Source organism: Homarus americanus, unplaced genomic scaffold (genome assembly GCF_018991925.1).
Source record: "Homarus americanus isolate GMGI-L3 unplaced genomic scaffold, GMGI_Hamer_2.0 scaffold25860, whole genome shotgun sequence".
NCBI lineage: Eukaryota > Metazoa > Arthropoda > Malacostraca > Decapoda > Nephropidae > Homarus > Homarus americanus.
In genome coordinates, this window is record NW_024724693.1 from 874686 (window position 1) to 898074 (window position 23389).

At 39.5% G+C, this 23389-nt stretch overlaps 1 protein-coding gene across 3 annotated transcripts in view; it reads right to left on the reverse strand.

The window, feature by feature from the left end:
* Window positions 1-900: 900 nt before the first annotated feature.
* LOC121864475 overlaps window positions 901-23389 on the reverse strand; it is a 68543-nt gene continuing 46054 nt past the window's right edge. For all 3 annotated transcript variants that reach the window (XM_042363502.1, XM_042363504.1, XM_042363503.1), the window contains 8 exons: window positions 20689-20798; window positions 17504-17626; window positions 9914-10099; window positions 7830-8571; window positions 5779-6114; window positions 2916-3056; window positions 2583-2746; window positions 901-1905 (listed from right to left, as the gene is read on the reverse strand). In XM_042363502.1, coding sequence (XP_042219436.1) covers window positions 1764-1905; window positions 2583-2746; window positions 2916-3056; window positions 5779-6114; window positions 7830-8571; window positions 9914-10099; window positions 17504-17626; window positions 20689-20798 — 1944 coding nt within the window. In that variant the 3' untranslated portion in view covers window positions 901-1763. The remainder of the gene's footprint in view (window positions 1906-2582; window positions 2747-2915; window positions 3057-5778; window positions 6115-7829; window positions 8572-9913; window positions 10100-17503; window positions 17627-20688; window positions 20799-23389) is intronic.

Sequence of the window (23389 nt, forward strand, 5' to 3'; positions counted from 1 at the left end):
GATGTCCTAAAGGAATAGATATAAAAATAAACAAATAAAATACATGTAAGCAAATAACTCCCATGAAACATTATATCAGTTAAAAAACAAAAAACATTAGAGTTATTTAATAAGGTGCAATTAAGTTCAGCTGTGAACTGAGACGAGAAAACTGTTTAAGAGAATTGTTAACAACTATATTATTCCCCAGATGAATGCACAGAGAAACCTTTGCATAGTACAGTACACTTGTAAACCTTCCAAACACAGTCTGTTATCACCCGTCTCTACCTGTCTTGTTTACTCCTGTTACGATGCCTCATTTTTTCTTTATGTATCACATCACTTTCCATCCTAATATATAAAGCTTTAACAATGGCTCAAAAAGAGAGCAATAAATGTAGCCGTCATTGTTTGGGGAAGTCTGCCGTCCAACATGTACATAATAATAACTAAATTCACCAGTCACCTCCACTGTCTCCTCTAAAAGAAATCATTAATAGCTGACACAGTGTTGATGGAGTCATAATACTTATTTCAGGATAATCTTAGAACTTGTGATTACTGTGGAGATGAGGGGAGCTAACCAGAGGAAAGAGATTAATGTTCATTAGTCACTTATTGAAGAAGACTGACATTCATTGGTCACTTTATTGTAGCGCATCTGTCGTCAGCCAATCACAACAGACTTCACATCCTCTGTACATCTTGCCCAGGTTCATGTGTAGAGAAGCCAGGACTGCAATTTGTTTATATAATCATGAGCTCATTTGAGCAGCACAGATGACTGTCATATAACAGATGTAATATAAAACACTATACTGTACATATATGATGTTCTAACACTCAATTATCCTCCTGTTTTTTCTCATTCACTTAAGTAAGTCTTTAGACTTTACTTGAGGAAATAAAACAATTATATAAAAGATGAAAGTTTAATTTAGTGTATAATCTACCCATACAGAAAGTATACAAAATGTCATCATCTACCTCTATCAAGAATACAAAAGCAAATATATAAACAAGATTATTCATTCATTCTTCATACCAAAATTCTATTCACAAAGCCATTTTTCCCTTAAAGTTTTCTGCATAACAAAAGCAAAGGCAAAATTAACCTTTCGCTGGAAATATATTAATCCAAACCATATATCTTCCTCATACAATAAGTTACCAAACATCACATTATTAAAGCGTACAGTACAGTAGTTGACAAGTCACTTAAAGTGCTATTCCTGTCACACAAACTTCATTCTTTAAAGCATCAATTCAGTGCTGGTTAAAGGAAAGTATAAAAGTACTTAAAATAACAAACAAATCAGAGTAATGCACTGTCATGAAGTGTGGTTATAAAGCGTTACAATCTGTTCATAAAATATTGAATATATTAGATGTAAAAATTGGAACTTATATTAAAGATAAAAAACATCATATTTAATAACAATAGAAATCTTTTTCCTGTCTACACATACAGTAAACCATAAACAATGTCAAGTAATGATCGGTTCCTTTGCAGCAGAAAGTACAAATTATTAGTTAAGCAATTACTATCTTCTTCCCCAAGATGGGGGATCATCACGTAAGTAGATAATAAAAGTCTCGGATAAAGCTTTATATTTTTCCCAAATACTTTATAAAAGTAATTTTGTTATTCATTAGGCAAGGATAAAAGAACAAAATTATTATCATCATTACAAAAGACAAAGTCATCTATGTAATCATATACTGTACACATCTCATTTACAATGCAAATGTAATTTTGTCTATTTCAAATAGGAAAGAATCTAGAACACTCGGACTCGGCTTAGTTTTGCGTCAATTTCCTCAATAACACCGTCAATGCGCTCACTAACACCTTTGAAGGTTGATGGCTCAGGGCCGATCATCTTGATAAGGGCTGGCACCTCAGTAGAGGAGTAGCAGAATCTGTGAATTAAGAATACAATAATATGAATGGAGCAGAAGAACAGTATTGTACCAGTACAAATTATATTTATATAATGATGTTTTTTCATTACTTGAGGGAGCATAAGTATGTCATAATGTCTGTTCAGCATCAATGTTTCTTCCTGTATCCATCAGGTCATCTCCTTCATGGACACCCACCACCCAGTTTGGGAAACCTTTCCCCTCCCTTTGAGGAGGGAAGGAAGGTGGGCCAAGCTCCCCTCTGGTATGGCTCACCGGATCATCAAGACTTGCAAGCACCCTTACCGCAGCAAGATGGCTCCCACTGGGGGAGGGGGGGTGAAATACAACTGAACTTCTAAAAATTTTACATTAGTTATGAGATTGTTTGTTTGGATCTAGAAAGGCAACAGAGGCAGAGAAACTGGAACTTGAAAAAGTGTGTTCTTAGACCCTTAGTGGATCAGGGGGCACCCTGGTTTGATCATTGGGGGAACAGCTCAAGAAGATTAATAACCACTGCTGTAATATGAAGCATAATACTGGCTGTTAACTACTGTACCAAGACAACGCATGTACGCACGCACGCACGCGCACACACACACACACACACATAGAGCTCTGAAGCTGTACAAATAAAAATAGGATAAAACAGTGAGACATAGGTACAGCATATCAGGTTGTGCACCACGCACCTGCAGAGAGCAGTCATTGTACGCCACAAGAGCTCCTCTGGAGGGTGACTGTTGAAGAACTGAAGGATTGCCATGGCCAGCTCAGGGGCAACATCATCAAACACAACTGTCTTCACCTCTTTAGTTCCCAGGTTGTACATAATGGCTGATCCATACTCTTGCACCTATATCGATAAAAGTGTAACTCATCTATTCACATGAAAATACAGTAAATATAACATTGTATATATACAAAGTGTCAGTACTAGTAAAAAACAGTTAACTATATTATTAGATCAAAGACTTGACTGAGATATCCTAAGTTTCAAGATTACTTCAGACACTAATGCTAACCTTAGCATTGGAATGAAGGAGGGCATTGACTGCCACCTTTGTAGTAACACGGATGTTGCTGGCTTGCTGATTTCCGTCATGCCACTCACTGATGTACAGCAGCCACTCTGAAGGACTCGGGTGCTCAAACATATTACAGAACTGAAAGAATATTTTATTTGTAACATTTATCAAAATACTGTACAGATTCAGTACAGGGGGTCCCCCACTTACAAATGCCCGCTGATATGAACGGGGTTAAACTTGAAATTGACAATATTTTATTTACCCGATAATTTTTTTTCTTTCATTTACTGTATTTTGTCATTCTATTTCTTCTTTTCTCTTAAATTAAGTGATTTTAGATGTATATAAGGACTTAGGCTATGATATAGTGGGATTTTAAACATTATTCTGTGAGTACTGTGTGCACATAGCTTATGTTCTCACTTATGTACAAATCCGACTTAAAACATCCTCAGGAATGGAACCCATTCATAACCTGGGGTCCTCCTGTGCTGTATTTCATATAACTGGTGTGGGTATTTGAAACTTACCATTTTAATCGACATCCCAAACTTACCTCAATTTTAGTTTGGCTGAACTATTCACAATTGCCCTCCTGAACACTTGAAATCTGAACTAAGGTAAAACCCATATGCTCTCCACAGTACAGCACAGGCTGGCTGGATTCAAGAACAAGTGAGACTCAACTTGATACCCTGTCCTTTATTCACCCTATAAGACACACCATACCAATGTTTTCCTCTGTAGTATTTCTCTTCCTCATCAAGACCCAAAGATTTTCATCAGATTAACCCATCACTTCATGCATCACCCTGACAGACACCAGCTAATTCTACACACTGTACTGTACTGAGGGTGCTCAAGTCCACAATAATTCAACTGTCACATATGAAGTAGTTGTTCTCTCTTCCATTCATCAAGTATATTAATCTTTCACAATTTTGGCCTTCAGCATTTTGAAATTTGATTGACTGTATTTTGAACATGGACAATGGGACAAATATTTATAATTTTACATAAAAGTCCAAAGTAAAAAATTCCGTATAGAGTTTAGAAGTGAAACTGCTGCAGTATTTGCCAGGTGTGGATGCCTTTGGGGAAGCTTACCAAAATGGATTTCAGAGATTATCTGGTACCAAGACAGGCTAAGACTTTCTCAGGAAGAATGGGTGATGGTTAATCTGTGTTGACAAACCATCTCCAAAACTTTTTTCTTCTGAGGTCTTGGAAATTCTTGATCTAAACAATTTTGTTTATTATGTGTAGTGTCTAATGCTTCTTTCTGGACACACTCTAGACCTATTTTTGTCTCCTGCTGAGTGTGATCATGTATTAGATGATCAATTCAGCAGTCTCTGAGTGAGCTTTGGTCACTTTGGGTTTTAATGTAATGAGATCCCCTTCTTACATTACTACAATAATTATGTACCTTCAGTAACTGTGTAAACATTGACCAGACCATGATTGATCATTCTTTGTACTGGATCAAGGAGATGATTAAATTACATAATGATGTCTTCCAGTCCATTTCAGACAGTTGTTGTCCAGAGATCAAGAAGAGAATTACAGTACGAGATGACTCTCCATGGTATGATTCGTCTACAAGTTTTCTTCGTATGATGTGCTGAACGAGAGTGGCACAGGCAGCGAACAGACTGTACTAGATCATAGCATATGACTGTGCATAGGGCTATTGTTTGTTCAGTGAGGGCACACAAAGTTGAATACTTGACTTATGTAGTATTCAACTTTGTGTGCCCTCACTGAACAAACAATAGCCCTATGCACAGTCATATGCTATGATCTAGTACAGTCTGTTCGCCGCCTGTGTCACTCTCGTTCAGCACATCATACGAAGAAAACTTGTAGACGAATCATACCATGTACTGTATGCAGTTACGAATGGGCTGTTGGGCCGGAGGTCTGGAACTACTATGCTGTCTTCCACTTCAGATGCTCAATTTGCCTCAGATTTTTCCTTGTCTTTTATTACAAAAATATCACATATAAGAAGTAACCTTGATGGTGTTTCTTTAAATGAGGAATTTCCAGTTGAATTTCAACTGAGTTACACCGTAAACCTCACTAGTATTTCATCGTTTTGTCTTGTAGGGGTGAACAACATTCTGCACTACGTCAAGGACTCGAAGAAGACTTTTTGTCGTAGTGATCTTGTAAATGTATTTAAGATACCACTTGCTTATGAACATATTGCAGACTTTGTTTGTAGAATCATAAATACTTTGCAGAGGGCAATTATGTGAGATCTGAGAAACAGGCTATATTATATCCACTTTTTAAGAAACCTGGTCTTGATGCTGAACATATGTAAATTTATTGTACGGTCTCCAATCTCTCATTCTTATCAAAGATCATAGAGCGTGCTGCGCTGGATCAGTTTCTTCCCCTCTTAAGAGAGAAATAGAGTGATCTCTCTGGTCCAGTCAGCCTATAGGAAGCATCTATCAACTGAAACTGCCTTATGTAAAATTCATAAAACAATTCAGTAATAAATACTTGTACAAGAAAGTCCTCCCTTCTGGTCTTAATGGATATCTGCATGTTTTAACACGGTGGATCATCATCTGTTTCTTCAGGATCTTTGGTCGTTTAGTGTCCGTGAGAACGCACTCTTACTGCTCGGGTCTTATTTGTCAGTGCGATCTCAATGTATGATGGTTGGTGGAACCATTTCAGGCCAGGTCTCTTTGCAGTTTAGAGTCCCACAGGGATCAGTTTTGGGAACATCTTTGTTTACAGTCTATACTAGTGGACATCAGACAAAAAGGCTTGTACCGTATTGCATCTGGAAACTAACAATGCAATTCACATTAAAAAATGGAGGTACAATACTTACAAACAAAGCAAGAGATTCCTGATGTGCAGGTGCAAGACCTTCAACCTTGTTGGCATAATTCATGATGGTGTGGTCACGGCGATCCTGGTGAAGAAGGAGGATGACATCATCCTTGAGGGCAGCAGCAGCCATGATGCGAACAAGGTGTAAACGAGCCTCATCTGGGATGGTGGGATCATGAAGCACCCGGGCAAACAGGATACTGAAGTTTTCACCAAGCGCCCATGAACCTTCATCTTCAACAACATATGCTCTCAATTCCTCCATATGTCCCTGTTCTTCTGGGGACAGGAGGTGTGCACAGGCAGCCACCAGTCCATCAAACTCGACGTGAGCCTGTAAATTATAGCACGTACAACTTGTACACGATGTTGGGCAAAATACAAAATCTTAATTTATGAATTAATGGAGGCAAAATTACAAGAAGTGTTTGTACTGTAGCATAAGTAGTCAATATATGTGTTCGATAATATACAAATATATGTATAAATAAAACATAACATTAAAACAGGCAACTATGGCAGCCCCGCCCTTTACAGCAACTGCACCAATATTGTCATGCAGGTCATAGGAGCTACGGTGGTGGTGGTAGACGGAGACTGATGGTGGGTAGGTGGGGTCACCGTCGGTGCACGCAGGCGGCAGGGGGGCCTGGTGATACCCACCTTCTTGACGATGTTGGTGTAGATCACTGGTGGCTCGTACGGGCGTGCAGGGCCCAGGTAGCAGAGCAGGGCAGACTGAGGCTCTGGGGAGCCAGGGTCAGTGTGACTGTACCGTGGCACAGGCCGATAAACCACGACCGACTCCTGTGACCCATGCAGATTTCTGTTTTGGGACGCCAACAGGATTGGCGAATCCGTAGAGGGGGGTCGGTCAGGATGTGTTTCATCTCGAGGGACCGGAGATGTAGAACAGGAAGATGGGGCCAGTTCAAAGGTAGAAATAGATTCAATGGAGGAAGGAGCACGAGGAACGCGCCGCAAAAAAGATGATATGGATTCTAAGGAACAGGCACGAGAAGGAGGGATGATGCGGGGAACTACCGGGGATGAGGGCTGAGAACGGGTGGCAGGGGAAGGTGTTGGTTGTGGACACGGAGGAAAGGGAGAAATGTGGAGGTGCGGAAGTAATGAATTTTGTGATGACTGTGACTGAAGCTGAAGGGTAGAACATGAACCATATGAAAGGGATTGTGATCTGGACTGCCAGGTAAGGCAAGATTCATATGAAGTAGACCGAGAGATTCCATGCATCTGCCTAAATGCTGCATTGTTTATCTCAAAGTACTGTTGGTCGGGTGTAACTGTACGCATGGTGTCCACTGAAGACACCGAAGCTGTCGAGTTACAACGACTGAGTTCTGTGGGCGAGGAAGAGGGTTCAGGGGAGGATAGTAATTCCTCAGGAGTGGGTACACGTCCAATTGGATCCACCACATACAAGAGATAATATGAGGACCCAAAAGACAGTGCTGAGGTTGAGGAACACATGGATAAGTCTGAACCTGCTGTGGAGGACCGTGACAGTGAAGGTGATGGGGGCCTATGATTCGCACAATACGGTGGGGGGGAAGAAGTAGGATAGGATGGTGTATTGACAGGAATGGTAGGCACTGTGTGGAATGAAGGACTCGCACAATATGGTGGGGGGGAAGAAGTTCGATAGAATGGTGTATTGACAGGAATGGTAGGCACTGTGTGGAAGGAAGGCAGCGTTGATGTATCAGACAAATTGTTGTTAACATCAGAATCTTCAGATTTAGAAGAATGTGATGATGTGATGGAGCTTTTCTCTGAAGTCTGATAAGAGGAAGAGGATGAAGATAGGCTGGAAGAAGAGGAGGATAAGGATGAGGATGAGGAAGAATAAAAAAATAATGGAGAGGAGTTAGAGGAAGATGAAGAACCTAAATATAAGTCAGAACACGATGAGGAAGAAGCCGACAAAGACAAACATGGGGAAGGGCTCCGTGATCTACAAGTGGAAATCAGGTGGGACCACACGTCACAATCAGAACCACCGTCATCACTACCAACACCAGTACTCACATCCAGTTCATCTTTGAAGACAATGGGAGGTTCACGTTCAACCTCTGGCTCAGGCTGTACAGGAGGAGAGTCTCTGTCCGGGGCATCGGATCCCTCGGGAGGTGCGGGTGTGACTTCTTCGGGCAGCACTTCAGGTGTAGAGTCTGCCATCGTGTTAGATTCTGTTGTTGCTACTGTTTCTGTTTCTGTTTCTGTTGCTGTTTCTGTTGCTGTTTCTGTTGCTGTCTCTGTTGCTGTTTCTGTTGCTATCTCTGCAGCTGCTTCTGTTGTTGTTTCTGTTACCGACAATCTGTCCTGTGGCGGGGGTGTTGTTCCTCTGCTGGTTGGGGACGGCAGGCGCTCAAATGGCTCGGGTTCTGTCGATACGATCTCTCCACTACTCGAGTTCTCTACAGATGCTAAACTTGGGTTGAAGTCAGCGAGAGACTGTGTTACCTCCTGAAGTGGGTCTGATAAGATCTGGGGTGGACTCTCGCCCTCAGAGTTGTGCCGAGAGTGTGTCGCAGACTGGAGACCTGAGCAAGACGGAGAGTTTTGTTGCTGTTCTATAGTCTCCACAATACTCTGCCTTTTCCTTTTACTATCTTCTAAATTTTCTCCGCTGGAAGATTTGGATTTCTTTTTTTTTTCCTTTTTCTCTTTTTTCTCTTTCTTTTCTTTCCTGTCTTTCTTTTTCTTCTCTTTTCTGATAACTTTTTCGTTTATTGAGTTTCTGCGATCCTCGAGTTTAATTCCCTGTAGTCTGAAAGAGGAAAACACGTGAATGTAAATTTTAGAAATAAATTATATCGAACTTAAAATAAACTTTATATTCTGTCAACCATACGCTATACAATATACAGTAGTCTATTGTTAATTGGTAATACAGTACTATACAACTTTCAAAATGAGTTGTTTGTATCACTACTATATTATTTCAAACAAAATAATATAAACAGTACAGTAGTACTGTATTTTCTCTCACACTGTAGTAGTGTCCTCCCACACCATGACAGTATACCTCCTTCACTACATCATACAGTCTCTTACATACAATGTATTTAACTCCAGCATTTATTATTTTCTTGGGTTACCTTCACGATGTGAGTTGTGTGTTGTATTTTCTTTACCATTACAATAACTCTTTTATTACCTTCCTCAGTATGTTTCTTGTTTGCTCTATTTAAAGCTTTGTTTGACTGTACAGTACAGTATACAAAGTTAGTACTGTACAGTATTACAATGTTACCAGAATAAACCTAACTCATAGAGAAGTATATACACTCACTGTTTTATACTGATCCATGTTTCTATGCTCAGAACAAGGATCATATTCCTAATGTAATGAAATAAAAAATATAACTACAGGTCCACCAGACCCTAGCTGGCAATTACAATTAAAATTAATGTCAAGATGGAAGCAAAAAACAATCTCACACACACACACACTTCTGATGTTCCTTTTAGATACAATACAGCAGAGATGTAATACTGTACAGGTACAGTACAGTACTGCCAGCAGGTGAGGGCCAGAACCCATACATTCAGTGGATACAACACTCAGTGTCCTTGAACCAATGGTAGATTATATTACAACTTTTTGAATATAAATTGAACAAAAAGTTTCTACCCAGTAGTACACATACTGTACGTAGTTTATTATTCCAGTTGTAAAACAGAACACAAAAGTAAGTGTGTGTGTGTGTGTGTGTGTGTGTGTGTGTGTGTGTGTGTGTGTGTGTGTGTGCACTCACTCCAAAAGTATCTTTATGATTTTGTCGGAGACAATATGCCACAACGAACAAAGGATTTTGACAACCCAACTGAGATATTAGGAGTCGTAGTGTTCATTTTGAAATTCACCCGACCCGTTTGAAATGATACTTTTAGGAGCGAGCATACACATGCTGTGTGTGTGTGTGCACATGTACTGTACTGTAAGTATTTTGTGTGTTCATGCACTTTATGTATGTACACTGTGTTACTGAGCAGTATCTTCCCCCAGGTAGAGACTGCTAAGGCAACCTGTACACAAAAATAAGTATGACCCAAGAATTCCATCTAAATTAAAGACTTTATCTCTCCTTAGTATGATAATGGCTGACCTGACTTGGTCGATGGCGTTGTTAAGTTCTTCCAACTCACGTTCGTCGTCGTGCCTTCTTGATGTAACTTCTGTTGGGATGTAACTCTGCAAGTTGTTGTTGAAGTTTGCAAAGTTGACTTTTCTGGAGCCAGTACACTTTATATCCAGGTCCTTTAAAACTGTTTTAAGATTCTCTCCGACCGCACTGAGGAAATATTATAATGTTGTTAAGTCTTAAAACAACTGTACTGTACCAATAACATGTTTTAATTAATAATAAGAAATAAGTACACAATAATTGAACTATCCATAAATATATATTAAATGAAGCAAGAGAGCGTACCACACACACACATGTACAGGACAGGCAAATTCACATTATGAGAGTGTCTACTTTTTGCTACCTCAATATAATTATACTGTACAGTAAATATAATGAAAAAATCAGTAAAATAAATCTATACAATGAATTAAATTATGGAAATCACATGAGACACCTTGGTACAATACTGTAGTAAGAGAAGTCAACTTTCTACTGCAACTATTGTCACAGTAAATGGAGTAATGTACAGTACACATTTTTTAAACTACTGTACAGTATAGCCAAAGATTTATTGATTTTTTTAATTTGTTTCACATTAACCACTTATGTATGGAATCTCCTCTGAGTTCATTAAAATCACGTGGAGTTAGTCAAATAAAATATTAAAAGTGGCATCACCGAAGTGAAGGAGTTAACAAATAACACTGATAAAAACTGTTTTATGTAAGTCTGTTATGTCTGCCAATACATTTACATCATCTTCCAACCCTGTGTGAGTGTGTGTGTGTGTGTGTGTGTGTGTGTGTGTGTGTGTGTGTGTGTGTGTGTGTGTGTGTGTGACATGATATTAGGAAACTATTAAAATCAAATATAGAATTTCTTTTGTAGTGAAGCAAGTGAAGTAAGAGTTACACAAGTGTATGAATGTCATATATAAGTTGAGGAGAGTACAGCACTGTTGGAGGATGTCACAGTGATGGTGGCTCCTGTACAAACACAGTGACATGCACTATAAAGTAACAATACAAATGCTGAAGGATTATTATTATTTTTTTAATTTTTAAGTCAAAGACATGTCATAACTGAGCTGCAATATAATGAGTACCTGTAACTCAGCTAAGATAGTGGGAAAGTTAACTGAGATTATGATCACTGAAAAAAGAAATTGATATAACATTTTGCTCACTGTTGATGGGTTAAAATCAATAAAGGGTAATAATTAGAGCAAAGTTGTAGTAACAACATGGTAAAGATGGTCCCTGTGTGTGAAGTATTGTACACTTGACACAGATACACAATAGTCTTCTTTAAATACAAGATAAACATCTATAATACTGTATTGTTATGTCTTCTTTGTTCTTCTGTCCAATTTTACATCCATCACAAATATTGAAACAAAATGTCATATTATTACAAACATCATTACTGTATAATGAAGATATTCCATATGCTATCATCATCGTCACGCAATAAATGTCTAAAAATCAAATAATGAAAACTAGAATCTACTAAGAGTAACTAAGGTAGAGTAGAAGTTGCACATCTAAACATTAATTGACAGTGATTTAAATATTATACAAATAGAGTACAGTAAGATCTGGAATGAAAGAAGATATAGCGTACCATTAATCATGTATGTTACACAGCTCTGCCTTGTCTCTTCAGCTTGTGTGGAGGTGAAGCAGGAGAATGACACATATCACATAAGGCTCCATCAAGTAGTGTCCTTTATATGGAGCCTTGGCTGGCCAGGGTAATACAAAGCAGTTTGTGATGTGTAATGTGTTATAACCATCCATCTGGAGTATGTGAGCAGGAAGTAAAAGTGTTGTAAGCAATGTGTGACAGTGTTGAATGTAGGACGACCAAAACCACAGCAACAAGCAATCAATTTCTCTCGTAGAATTAGTTTAATACAATACTGTTATAACTTAAGTCTTACTGTAAACCGACGTGCTGATCTGTTTTTATTTTTACGCTGTAGACAACGAGATGTCTTATGATTTAATACAACTATAAACACTGTGAATATGTGAAGCAAATACTTTATTAGTTTATTGAGAAGTTTTGAAGGTGAGGCTGCAGACCACAGTGATTCACCTCACCTACTGCTCAATGTATCAAAATAGTGAGGTATTTTATAGCAGCCAAGTTATAGCTGGGTTTCCTAAACTCCAAACTTTCTCTTAATTTTAGTATGAAGGAAAAATAAAGGTAAGCAATTACTTTGACAAATATTGAACAGTAAGTTCTCCATTAACAGGACTTGTAACCAGAAATTTCCAATAACTGGATTAAGGAGAATTGTCTGGTATTGTCTGTGATGATGTCTGCTTTTCTTATGGTTATTTTAATACAAATCTGGTGTGCCAAGGTGACCTAAGAACACATGTCTGTAAATGTCCTGATACATGTGGGCCATCTTGTGTTCTGCTGATGACACGGCAGGCAGGTGGCTCACAGATGGTGGCACTAATTATAGTGTGACTTTATTCTCCAGTGGTCATCAACTGGCCCCTTCTCTTCTCTCATTCTTGCTTGTATACAGTACTCTCTTCCCCACCCCTATTCTTACTATAGCTGTGTTTTAACTAAAGTAATGCAGGTACATTTTACCCTAATTTTTGGCACATTGTGTGCAGGAAATATTGTAACTATAGAACCAAACCAGCCAGCCTTCAGGGGGCAGAGTCCTAAAGGTACACTGGTTGACTTCGTCAGAAAAGTTGTAGTAATAAAAATATTGGAGAACATTTTTCTCAATGGTTAGAATGACCATTTATGATGTAAAATACTGTATGCTGAAGAGAAGTTATAGGGTCAGTCATGACAGGAGAGGATATAAAAGTTACAGTAGCACTTAACTGGTTATCCTTCAAGTTTGTTACAATCTATGACGGGTATGAACTACAGTACAGTACAGTGAGGTAGTGGTTTCAGTGGCAGTAGAGGCTGGCTTTATAATTTGTAAAGGGGAGATAAAATTTGTATTTATTTCATCTGTATTTCTTCATATAGTATTCACCAATATTTACCTTCAAGCGCAGTATATTCAATATCCTGGAACATTGGAAGAGTAACCAGAAAAGTTAACATCCAGTTTTGGGACAATTTTGTCTGGTAGGGGAAACTTTGATGAGTAGCCAGAATACAGGTACAAGTACTGTACTTAATTAAGTACAGTACACTGACTGACCACACAACAATTCGTCCAGTTATGGAAAAACTTATTGTAAGATTTTTCAGGTACTGTACCTGCATTGAATCAGTTTTCACTGCTTTGTTTTTTGCAACAATAGTAACTTTTATTACTGTAATGACTTTCCTGGTTGTGTGAGTGAGAAAAACACCACACAGCACTACCTTCTCACCTCACATGCTACCACTTGTGGGCCACCTTCAAGTTTAGTGTGTGACCAGGTGAGCCTAACAGAGGGGCTCACCACAGTTCACTGCTCTCATCACTGGGTAGCCTTTTGTTCAGGTTGGGTGGCCCCTCCAACACACTACATTAAGTTAATTATATTAAAGATTTAAGGCTCTCATACAGGACATTAATCAGTGCTCATCATACACAGTAATAGAGGTAGTTTTATAACACCAAAGAGGTATAACTGTTCACCATTAGCTGCAGTACAGGTGAGTATTTACAGGACAATAAACCACCCAAGAATGGCCACTTTAATTCTAGTAGTAAAGAAAGTCCTCTCTGATATTTGTCTGAATTTGAGAAAGTTTAAACCCTGAGACATAAGGTTTTACAGTCTTAGTACTATACAAAAAGAAGAAAAATGCTAACTTGAATAAGATATCCATTTGAATGTCATTGTCAGTCAAATATATCTATATATATATATATATATATACTGTGTATATATATATATATATATATATATATATATATATATATATATATATATATATATATATATATATATATATATATATATATATATATATATATATATATATATATATATATATATATATATATATATATATATATATATATATATATATATATTATATATATATATATATATATATATATATATATATACACAGTATATTATATTATTATTTTGATTTTTTGTATGGTAATTAGCCCACCGGGCACAGGTCAAACGACCCACAGGGCCTGGGGAGCGAAAAAAAAAAGAACAAAAAATTGAAATACAGCCCCCCTAAAATAATGTTTATATGTTTATCGGGATTTATTGTAAATGTGAACATCCTGTGTGGTGGAAAGTGTTTAAAGTTGAGTACTGTACAGTGTGTGTGTGTGTGTGTGTGTGTGTGTGTGTGTGTGTGTGTGCGTGTGTGTGTGTGTGCGTGTCATGCGTGAGACAGTAAGAGAGGTATATTGATAACATTAGTATGGGGATGGGCCAGATTGGCGGTGGTTGTTGGGTGACCTGGAGGAGGGGCGGCCAGACACGGGGTCATTGCTGGTGATCTGCAGAGAGTTCAGCATGGGCAACAGGACCTGACCCAGCGGCCTGCATGCACATGACACACAGGTTAGTCACACAAAAACATACAAACTTCTGTAACAAATGTTTACAAGAAAACTGGTTAATTTTTGAGGTGGAACACTAAAGCAACATAAATTAGAAGTTTAAATATATTCTCAGCCTACAGTAATCTTTCTCAAAGGTGTACAATGATAATGTTAGTTTTAAATCATATTTTAATCCATTCTCATTTTTTCAAAGTTGCAGGTAATGGAGTCTGCAAGTTATTTCTTGTACATAACTGATTTATATTACTGTACTGACATCACATATAAAAAAAAAAATCATATTACTTTCATACATTTGCAAAAGTTGTCTTGTAAACTAGAAGTAAAGAGGAACTGTACAGTGTTAGATGAGACCAAAAGACAACCATGCCCTTACACAGTCCTCATATCACACCACCATAGACACAGTCTTAAAGATCCTTGTGTCAGAATCAGTACACAAGTTACTAGTACTGTACTTAAGAAACTGTATATGATTCATGAGTTACAGTACAATAAATATTTTACTGCACTACACTATAATCTTCTGTTTAAGTGTTGAGAATAAGAGCAGCTCTGTGGTGTATTGGGTTAACTCTACACCATCACTGAGGTACCTCTGTCAGTGTGGTATTATTCACAAGCTTTATCACTGTGTCTATGATGGCGAGTCTTAACCATTAGTTCTCATAATAAAGAGCAACAATCAATATACTGTACTAAAAATTATTAACATAACCACAACTGTCCACAACCTGTACAACACTACCACAACCTGTACAACACTACCACAACCTGTACAACACTACCACAACCTGTACAACACTACCACAACCTGTACAACACTACCACAACCTGTACAACACTACCACAACCTGTACAACACTACCACAAACCTGTACAACACTACCACAACCTGTACAACACTACCACAACCTGTACACCACTACCACAACCTGTACATCACTACCATAACCTGCACACTACTACCACAACCTGTTACCACACCTGTACCAACACTACCACAACCTGCACACTACTACCACAACCTGCAACACTACCACAACCTGTACAACACTACCACAACCTGCACACTACATGACACTACACAACCACAACCACATACCCCTGCACTACCACAACCTACACACACAACCTGTACAACACTACACAACCTGCACACTACCACAACCTGCACACTACTACCACAACCTGTGCAACCTGCACACTACTGTACCACCAACCTGTACAACACTACCACAGCCTGCAACACTACCACAACCTGTACAAGCACTACCACAACCTGCACACACAGCTGTGCAACACTACCTGTGTACAACCACAACCTGCACACACAACCTGTACAACACTACCACAACCTGTACACTGCACTACTACCACAACCTGTTAACACCTCACACAACCACAACCTGTACTACACACTACACTACCACAACCTGTACAACACTACCACAACCTGCAACACTACCACAACCTGCACACTACTGTACCACACCTGTACAACACTACCACAACCTGCCTACTACCACAACCTGTGCACACCACTACAACCTGTGTACAACACTACCACAACCTGTACAACACTACCACTACCACAACCTGCACACTACTACCACAACCTGTACAACACTACCACAACCTGTACAACATTACCACAGCAGTACTGCTACCACAACCTGTACCAACACTACCACAACCTGCACACTACTACCTGACCTGTACAACACTACCACAACCTGTACAACATTACCTGCAACCAGTGCACTACTACCACAACCTGTACAACACTGCACAACCTGTACCAACACTACCACAACCTGTACAACACTACCACAACCTGCACTACTACCACAACCTGTGCAACACTACCACAACCTGTACAACCACTACCACAACCTGCACTACTGCCACAGCATGTACCAACACTACCACCTGTGCAACACCACAATAGTACACTACTACCACAGCCTGTACAACACTACCTGAACACACTACTGCCAAACCTGTACAAACTACCACAGCCTGTACAACACTACCACTTGTACACCACTACCACAACCTGTGCACACCACACCACTACCACCACACCTGTGCACCACTACCTGGCCTGTACACCACTACCACAACCAGTGCACAACCTGTACACCACTACCACAACCAGTACACCACTACCACAACCTGCACACTACTACCACAACCTGTACACCACTACCACAACCTGTACACCACTACCATAACCTGCACACTACTACCACAACCTGTACAAAACTACCACAGCCTGTACAACACTACCACAACCAGTACAACACTACCACAACCAGTACACCACTACCACAACCTGTACACCACTACCACAACCTGTACACCACTACCACAACCTGTACACCACTATTCTACAACAGCCTACAACTAGAGCATTTTACTAAACATGATGAATGTTTCTCAGATCTAATAATACTTGTACTGTTAATATGATCAAAATAAAGACATTATTTAAACATGGTAAACTAAGCAGCCATAAACTCCAGGTTGTGTAAAGGATCACGACCTAAACAACACCCATAAGAGGACACATCTGCCTTACTCTCATATTTGAAATAAAGAACATTACTGTACACAACAACCTTGGTCTTTCTAACACTAACACACCAGCTTCTGTGAGTACACAGGGTTAACCTTGAAGTATAGTAGTGCTGTTAGTTGAAGGTCTGTGTGGACCACAAGACACTGTATAACTTACTGATGGTGTAAACACACACAAGCAGTACAGTACAGTACTGTGCTCTATCTTTCAAAAGTGGCCCAAACAAAATAATATTATATTTATTATAATAAACTTTGGTTGTGAATGAATTTATCTCAACATTAACTTCATGAAAACAAATTATAATTACCACAAATCTTCTGCCCTGTACTGTGCTGTGCTGTATAACTGCTGAAGGTTCAAAGGGTAGTGGTGTACAGCCACAGTGTATTGTACAGTACTGGACCAGAAAGTAAAGACTAGAGTGAGTAAGACCATCACATGAGCGGGTAAAACTTACGTGTTGAGGACTTCATCTGGAAGCTGGAGGATGTGTTTGGGTATCCCGTGGCCACACAGGAACTGAGACACTTCGTCACTGAAGTTGTTGCAGTTATGCTTGAATAAGTCGTATGCACCGGGTCTGAAGGCATTACAATATTGACTGATATATAATATTTAAAGTTGCAATTAAATATATACAATATTATTATGGTTTAACACACCAAGCTAATACAGGTCAACTATGATTAATGAATTTTGGAAGGTGCACGTTTTTTATCCATTATGCTGATCTATGGACAATAATCCTGGAGTTACAAGAGTTTTTTGTTAATCTTTCAAAACAACAGAAGATGATGAGGCGTCTGGGAATGTCCCAGAACGAGGAGAGTTAACAGTGGTGTATAGACCCTTGATATGTGTAGCCCCAGTTCTGATGATGTATTAACAAAAACTAAATACTGTACAGCACTATACAGTACTGTGCACCTGTTAAAAAAAATATCTACTCTCGGGTCCGATGGAAATTGAAATGAACAAGTAGACATAAGCAGAGATGTATCTGTTAGGTTGGTACCTCTGACCATAGAGGCCTAATGTCCTTTATCATGCAATGTTCTGTGATTTAAATTAGAGAAATAATATTCCTCTTACGTACATCACACAACCTATCATCATTTATCAACAGCACCTCAATAAGATCTATGTATGTATTCTGTAGTAGAGTCTCTATCAAATTTGGTTCTGGTACTGGAAGTTAAGTTTGGTAAGGAATATAATGCAAGATAAATGCCTGACTTTAAAGTTATTTTCTTTTAAATGAGAAATATCAGAACAATATAGATGTGCTGTATAACTGTGTAAGCAAATGAATATCCTGTATAATATTTATGAATACAGTAGAGTATGCAGATGAACAGTTATGTACCAAAAAAAATCTGCAGGGGTGAGGGAGGTGGTGCAGGGAGGGAGGGTAGGGGTGTATGTGGAGACTTGGCATCATTGCATAGAGGTGAAGGTGACAAGTATGCAGCCATGAAAAATGTTATGGCAGGAAGTAGAGGTCGACGAGGTGCACACCAACTCCCTCTACACCCTGTGATGTTACGTTGTGAAGCTCTATTTTAATAAGTAGTTAAGCACTTCATTAGCCACTTTACTTCCTGCTTCACCACCACAAGTTAAGTTCCTCTAATATGCAACTTTTTATGGTAAGCTGTGCCTGACTCATGGGAAAATAAAAACAAACAATTTGTAGAATGAAAAGAAAGTCTCTCCTTCCACCGCCACCCATATATGACGTTGTCGAGCCTCCACCTTCTCCCATGCACCGCCTCCCTCCCGAACTGCTGAATTCTTTTTGTCCATAACTGTAACTTTAAGATAAACCGACACATTCATGCTTCTATATGCACACACTATACAACCTTTCCCTGTACACCCACCAAAATAAGTTCTGCCAGTCCTCTGTCCCATACATGAATCTGGGAATCCAAGACATCAAACAATGTTAGGCCCATAGATGGTGTACTGTGTGATGTCTCGGATTCACAGGGTTCATCTATGGGACAGTGGACTGGCAGGACTTTTATTGGTGGGTGTACTGTACAGGAGTTTGCATCCATTCTTTATTAGGACTGGATTTTTTTTACTTTTGCAACACTTCGCCGACCACCTGCTTTAGTATCGACCAAACAGCTTATAATCTAACTAGGTAATTAAGGGATGCAAAAAGAGATGCCTTCAAAATTTATATTGGTCAACAGTGAATACTTTTTGACTACTTATGATGATAAATTAACATAAAAGTGAAAACAATGTGATGGAACCTACTATGAATCTCACCACAAGTCCAACTGCAGGACCATACACAGATACTATACTGTACAGGACCATACACAGATACTATACTGTACAGGACCACACACAGATACTATACTGTACAGGACCACACACAGATACTATACTGTACAGGACCACACACAGATACTATACTGTACAGGACCTACACACAGATACTATACTGTACAGGACCATACACAGATACTATACTGTACACACCACACACAGATACTATACTGTACAGGACCACACACAGATACTATACTGTACAGGACCACACACAGATACTATACTGTACAGGACCTACACACAGATACTATACTGTACAGGACCATACACAGATACTATACTGTACAGGACCACACACAGATACTATACTGTACAGGACCACACACAGATACTATACTGTACAGGACCACACACAGATACTATACTGTACAGGACCACACACAGATACTATACTGTACAGGACCACACACAGATACTATACTGTACAGGACCACACACATGATGCAGCAGGTGTTGTGTCACTGTACAGGACCTACACACATGATGCAGCAGGTGTTGTGTCACTGTACAGGACCACACACATGATGCAGCAGGTGTTGTGTCACTGTACAGGACCTACACACATGATGCAGCAGGTGTTGTGTCACTGTACAGGACCTACACACATGATGCAGCAGGTGTTGTGTCACTGTACAGGACCTACACACATGATGCAGCAGGTGTTGTGTCACTGTACAGGACCTACACACACATGATGCAGCAGGTGTTGTGTCACTGTACAGGACCTACACACATGATGCAGCAGGTGTTGTGTCACTGTACAGGACCTACACAGGAGGTGTTTGGGAGGTAGACAAGTTCAGTGTGTGCCAAGGGTTGGACACCAGCCACCATACCTAACTTTATCACTAATGATTCACACCGGTGGTATCTAAGTCCTTCATACAATGTTCCTCTAAACAGTATTGAGCTAATTCTGGCAGTTCATATGACTGTGACACAAGACTCATATGTTTACAACTACAGTACAGTTGTGTGTGTTTCAACCCTCGTAAAGCCTTTGTAGTAAAGCTAAATAATCACATCAGGTGTGTGTGTTATGATCATAATTAGTACTTCCATACATTATATTCTTTGATTATAATTATTTGTTCAGTAAGTTATCTGCCCTAGATATAAATACAGTCCACCTGTAATACTGTATATGGGTGATGTATACTGTACCTGTACTGTACCGTAAGATGTACTGTACTGTATCTGGATGTAATGTACTGTATCTGGATGTAATGTACTGTATCCATTTTTTATGATAATTATCAGTTTTTCATTTGGTATAATTTACGAGGCACTTACTTGTAGGTACCCTCGCCGAGGCCAAATATATACTCAAGGAAGAGTTGGTATGGCACTTGTGACTGTCCCAGGTCCTCAACACGGTCTGGGTCGCCCAGGATGGTCCCTCCCTGTAAATAAACACACATTAATTACTGACAGGTACTGTATGTTTGAAGTACATGGAGTGGACAAAAACCACGAACTCACTACAATTATGTTGTAATTGTCCTCAAGAAGAAAAATGTCAACTAATTATGGCCCTGTTGAAGATAATACTGTCCTGTAGTACCCAACTATTTTATAGAAATAGACAACTTAACCCAAACTAACCAAACCCGCCTTAAGCCAACTCATCCCAAAACATAACTTAACCCAACCCAAGGGCAATCCAACTCAACAGAATCCAACCCAGCCCAACCAAACCCAACCAGACCCAACCTAACTTAACTCAACATAACCTAACCCAACTCAACCTAACCTGACCTACCATATCTAGACACATTAAGACCCAAATTACTTGAGGAACATCACTTGAAACTAAGATTGTTTAGTTCATAATATCATCAGCTTTTGTAAATGATTTAGCCCCACCATCTGACATGTTCACAGAGACACAAAAAAAAGTTACACAGTACAGCTATTAAGAGCTCACGTTGTTGTTGTTATATTTTTTCCGCCAGAACTTCAATCTATTGCATGGAGAAAAAATACAAGAGTTCAATCCACTGAAAAATATTGAGTGGTAATGTGGCAACACTCTTAAGCTTTTCTAAAAATAATAGTTCTGTATTTCCTTGAGGAGGTGAGGACAACAGGGCATCACACAGACCCCCACACACAGCCCCACATAGGACCACAGGGCATCACACAGACCCCAGCCTTTGGGGACAAATTGCAGTGGGGAAGAGTAAGGTTGGGGAGGAGTGAGGTTGGGGAAAGGGGGGGGGGGGACATACCAGTACAGTACTACTTAAAAAGGCCGAGTCTTCTCTGGTGGCGCTGCCTCATCCCACGCCACACTCCCCTCCTCACGAGACAAAAATGAACTGGCTGCCTCCCTCCCCTCAGTTACCCAGGAACCTCAAAATGCCGGGAATGTTATGCTAAAGAAAACACCTTCACACCCAAGGTATGGCGCACCTTCCCGTATAGAAAATGGAGCGCGTATTCAGGGTTGCCAAAACACTGAGTTACCAAACCGTGGTGGCTAGCCCTCAAAAGGAGCAGCAAAGACCTTTAAATAATGTAGCACAAATATTATGACTTATAGCCTGGCGTTTCACTCTTCTATAACAATACAAAATATTATCGTCACTAAAAGGAATTTAAATTTAAATTATTGAAGGAAATAAAATTATTTTTTTACCAGTTTGCCACAAAATAAATCAGTGCTTCTTTTTGACCAGTTTGTTGAAAATAGTAAATATTTGTTTCTTCATCAGACACTTATACGCTAAATAGTCAATAAATGACAAAAATAAGAAAGGAAACATGTCCCCTCTTAACCAGATATGAAGTCTGACAGATTGACTGCCAGTCAACTTCTGCGGCTCTGCCTGGTGCCTGTCTGTCTGACCAGCCACTAAGCCCCCCAGTGAGAGAGTGGGAAAGGAAATTACTATAGACCTTATTTCATGCAAAATTGAAAATTACTCGATGATTGGAAGACAATAAACGAAGAGAAAAATGAGCCGAGTTATGTGCTCTCCTTTATTACCAATCCTGAAAAAAAAATCAATATTCATTCATAAAGACTGCTGGAAAAAGAGGTGATTTGGAGGTGCCGCTGTTTCCTTTTTTCTTAAATATCCCAATTTTAGGCAAGTAGCCCAACTGGGCGGGTAAACCGCGGGTTTGGCAACACTGCATGTAGTGCCTCCACAGGATAACTCCGTTCTTGGGTTGGTTTTAAGATGAGGAGACGGGATAAAACACGGGAATGTTATCACTTAAAACATTATGACCTGTTATCTAATAGTACTGTGTTAAGACATTATTGTTATATAACCACATAATATCCTCCCTCTATCACGGTATTTGCCACACCTACAGCACCACAATAGTGCCACACCTACAGCACCACAACAGTGCTAAGCACCTATATATACCTGCCAAGAAAATACACCACAGCAATTAATAAATAGGCTACACCTATATACTACATGAAAGTACACTCAATAGTAATTACACAAACCCACAGCACCACAACAGTGAGGGTGAGGAAAAGGCAAAGGCACTAAAAATGTTCCTGAAGTTGAAATTTATAATGAAGGGAAAAAAGAGATGGACTAGATGTGTCCTTCTCTTCACTAATTTTCTGGGTGGTGCACACACACACACACACACACACACACACACACACTTCATCCTTGACCACCGAAGGGTCAAGACGTACCTGGCGCTCCTCTGGCAGCAGCAAGGTCAACTGTTATGTTGGCCATACCAGCTCCCTCCCCTGAACCCTCCTCCCCACCGGAATATCAACAAGTTCTCGCCAGAAGTTACAATTTTATTTAGGAAAGGAATGGAACCAGTGTTGAACAGAGGTGAGCAGTGGTGAACAGTGCTTAAGTCATTGAGAACAACTCAACAGTAACAGCTGAGTAGTACCCAAGCTAACCTTCACAGTGAGGTCCCAGGTACCAAGTGATAACTGCCTGTGAGGCCCAACAACAACCAGCGATGTGTTAATCCGTTTACGATGGGAAGGCCTGGGACC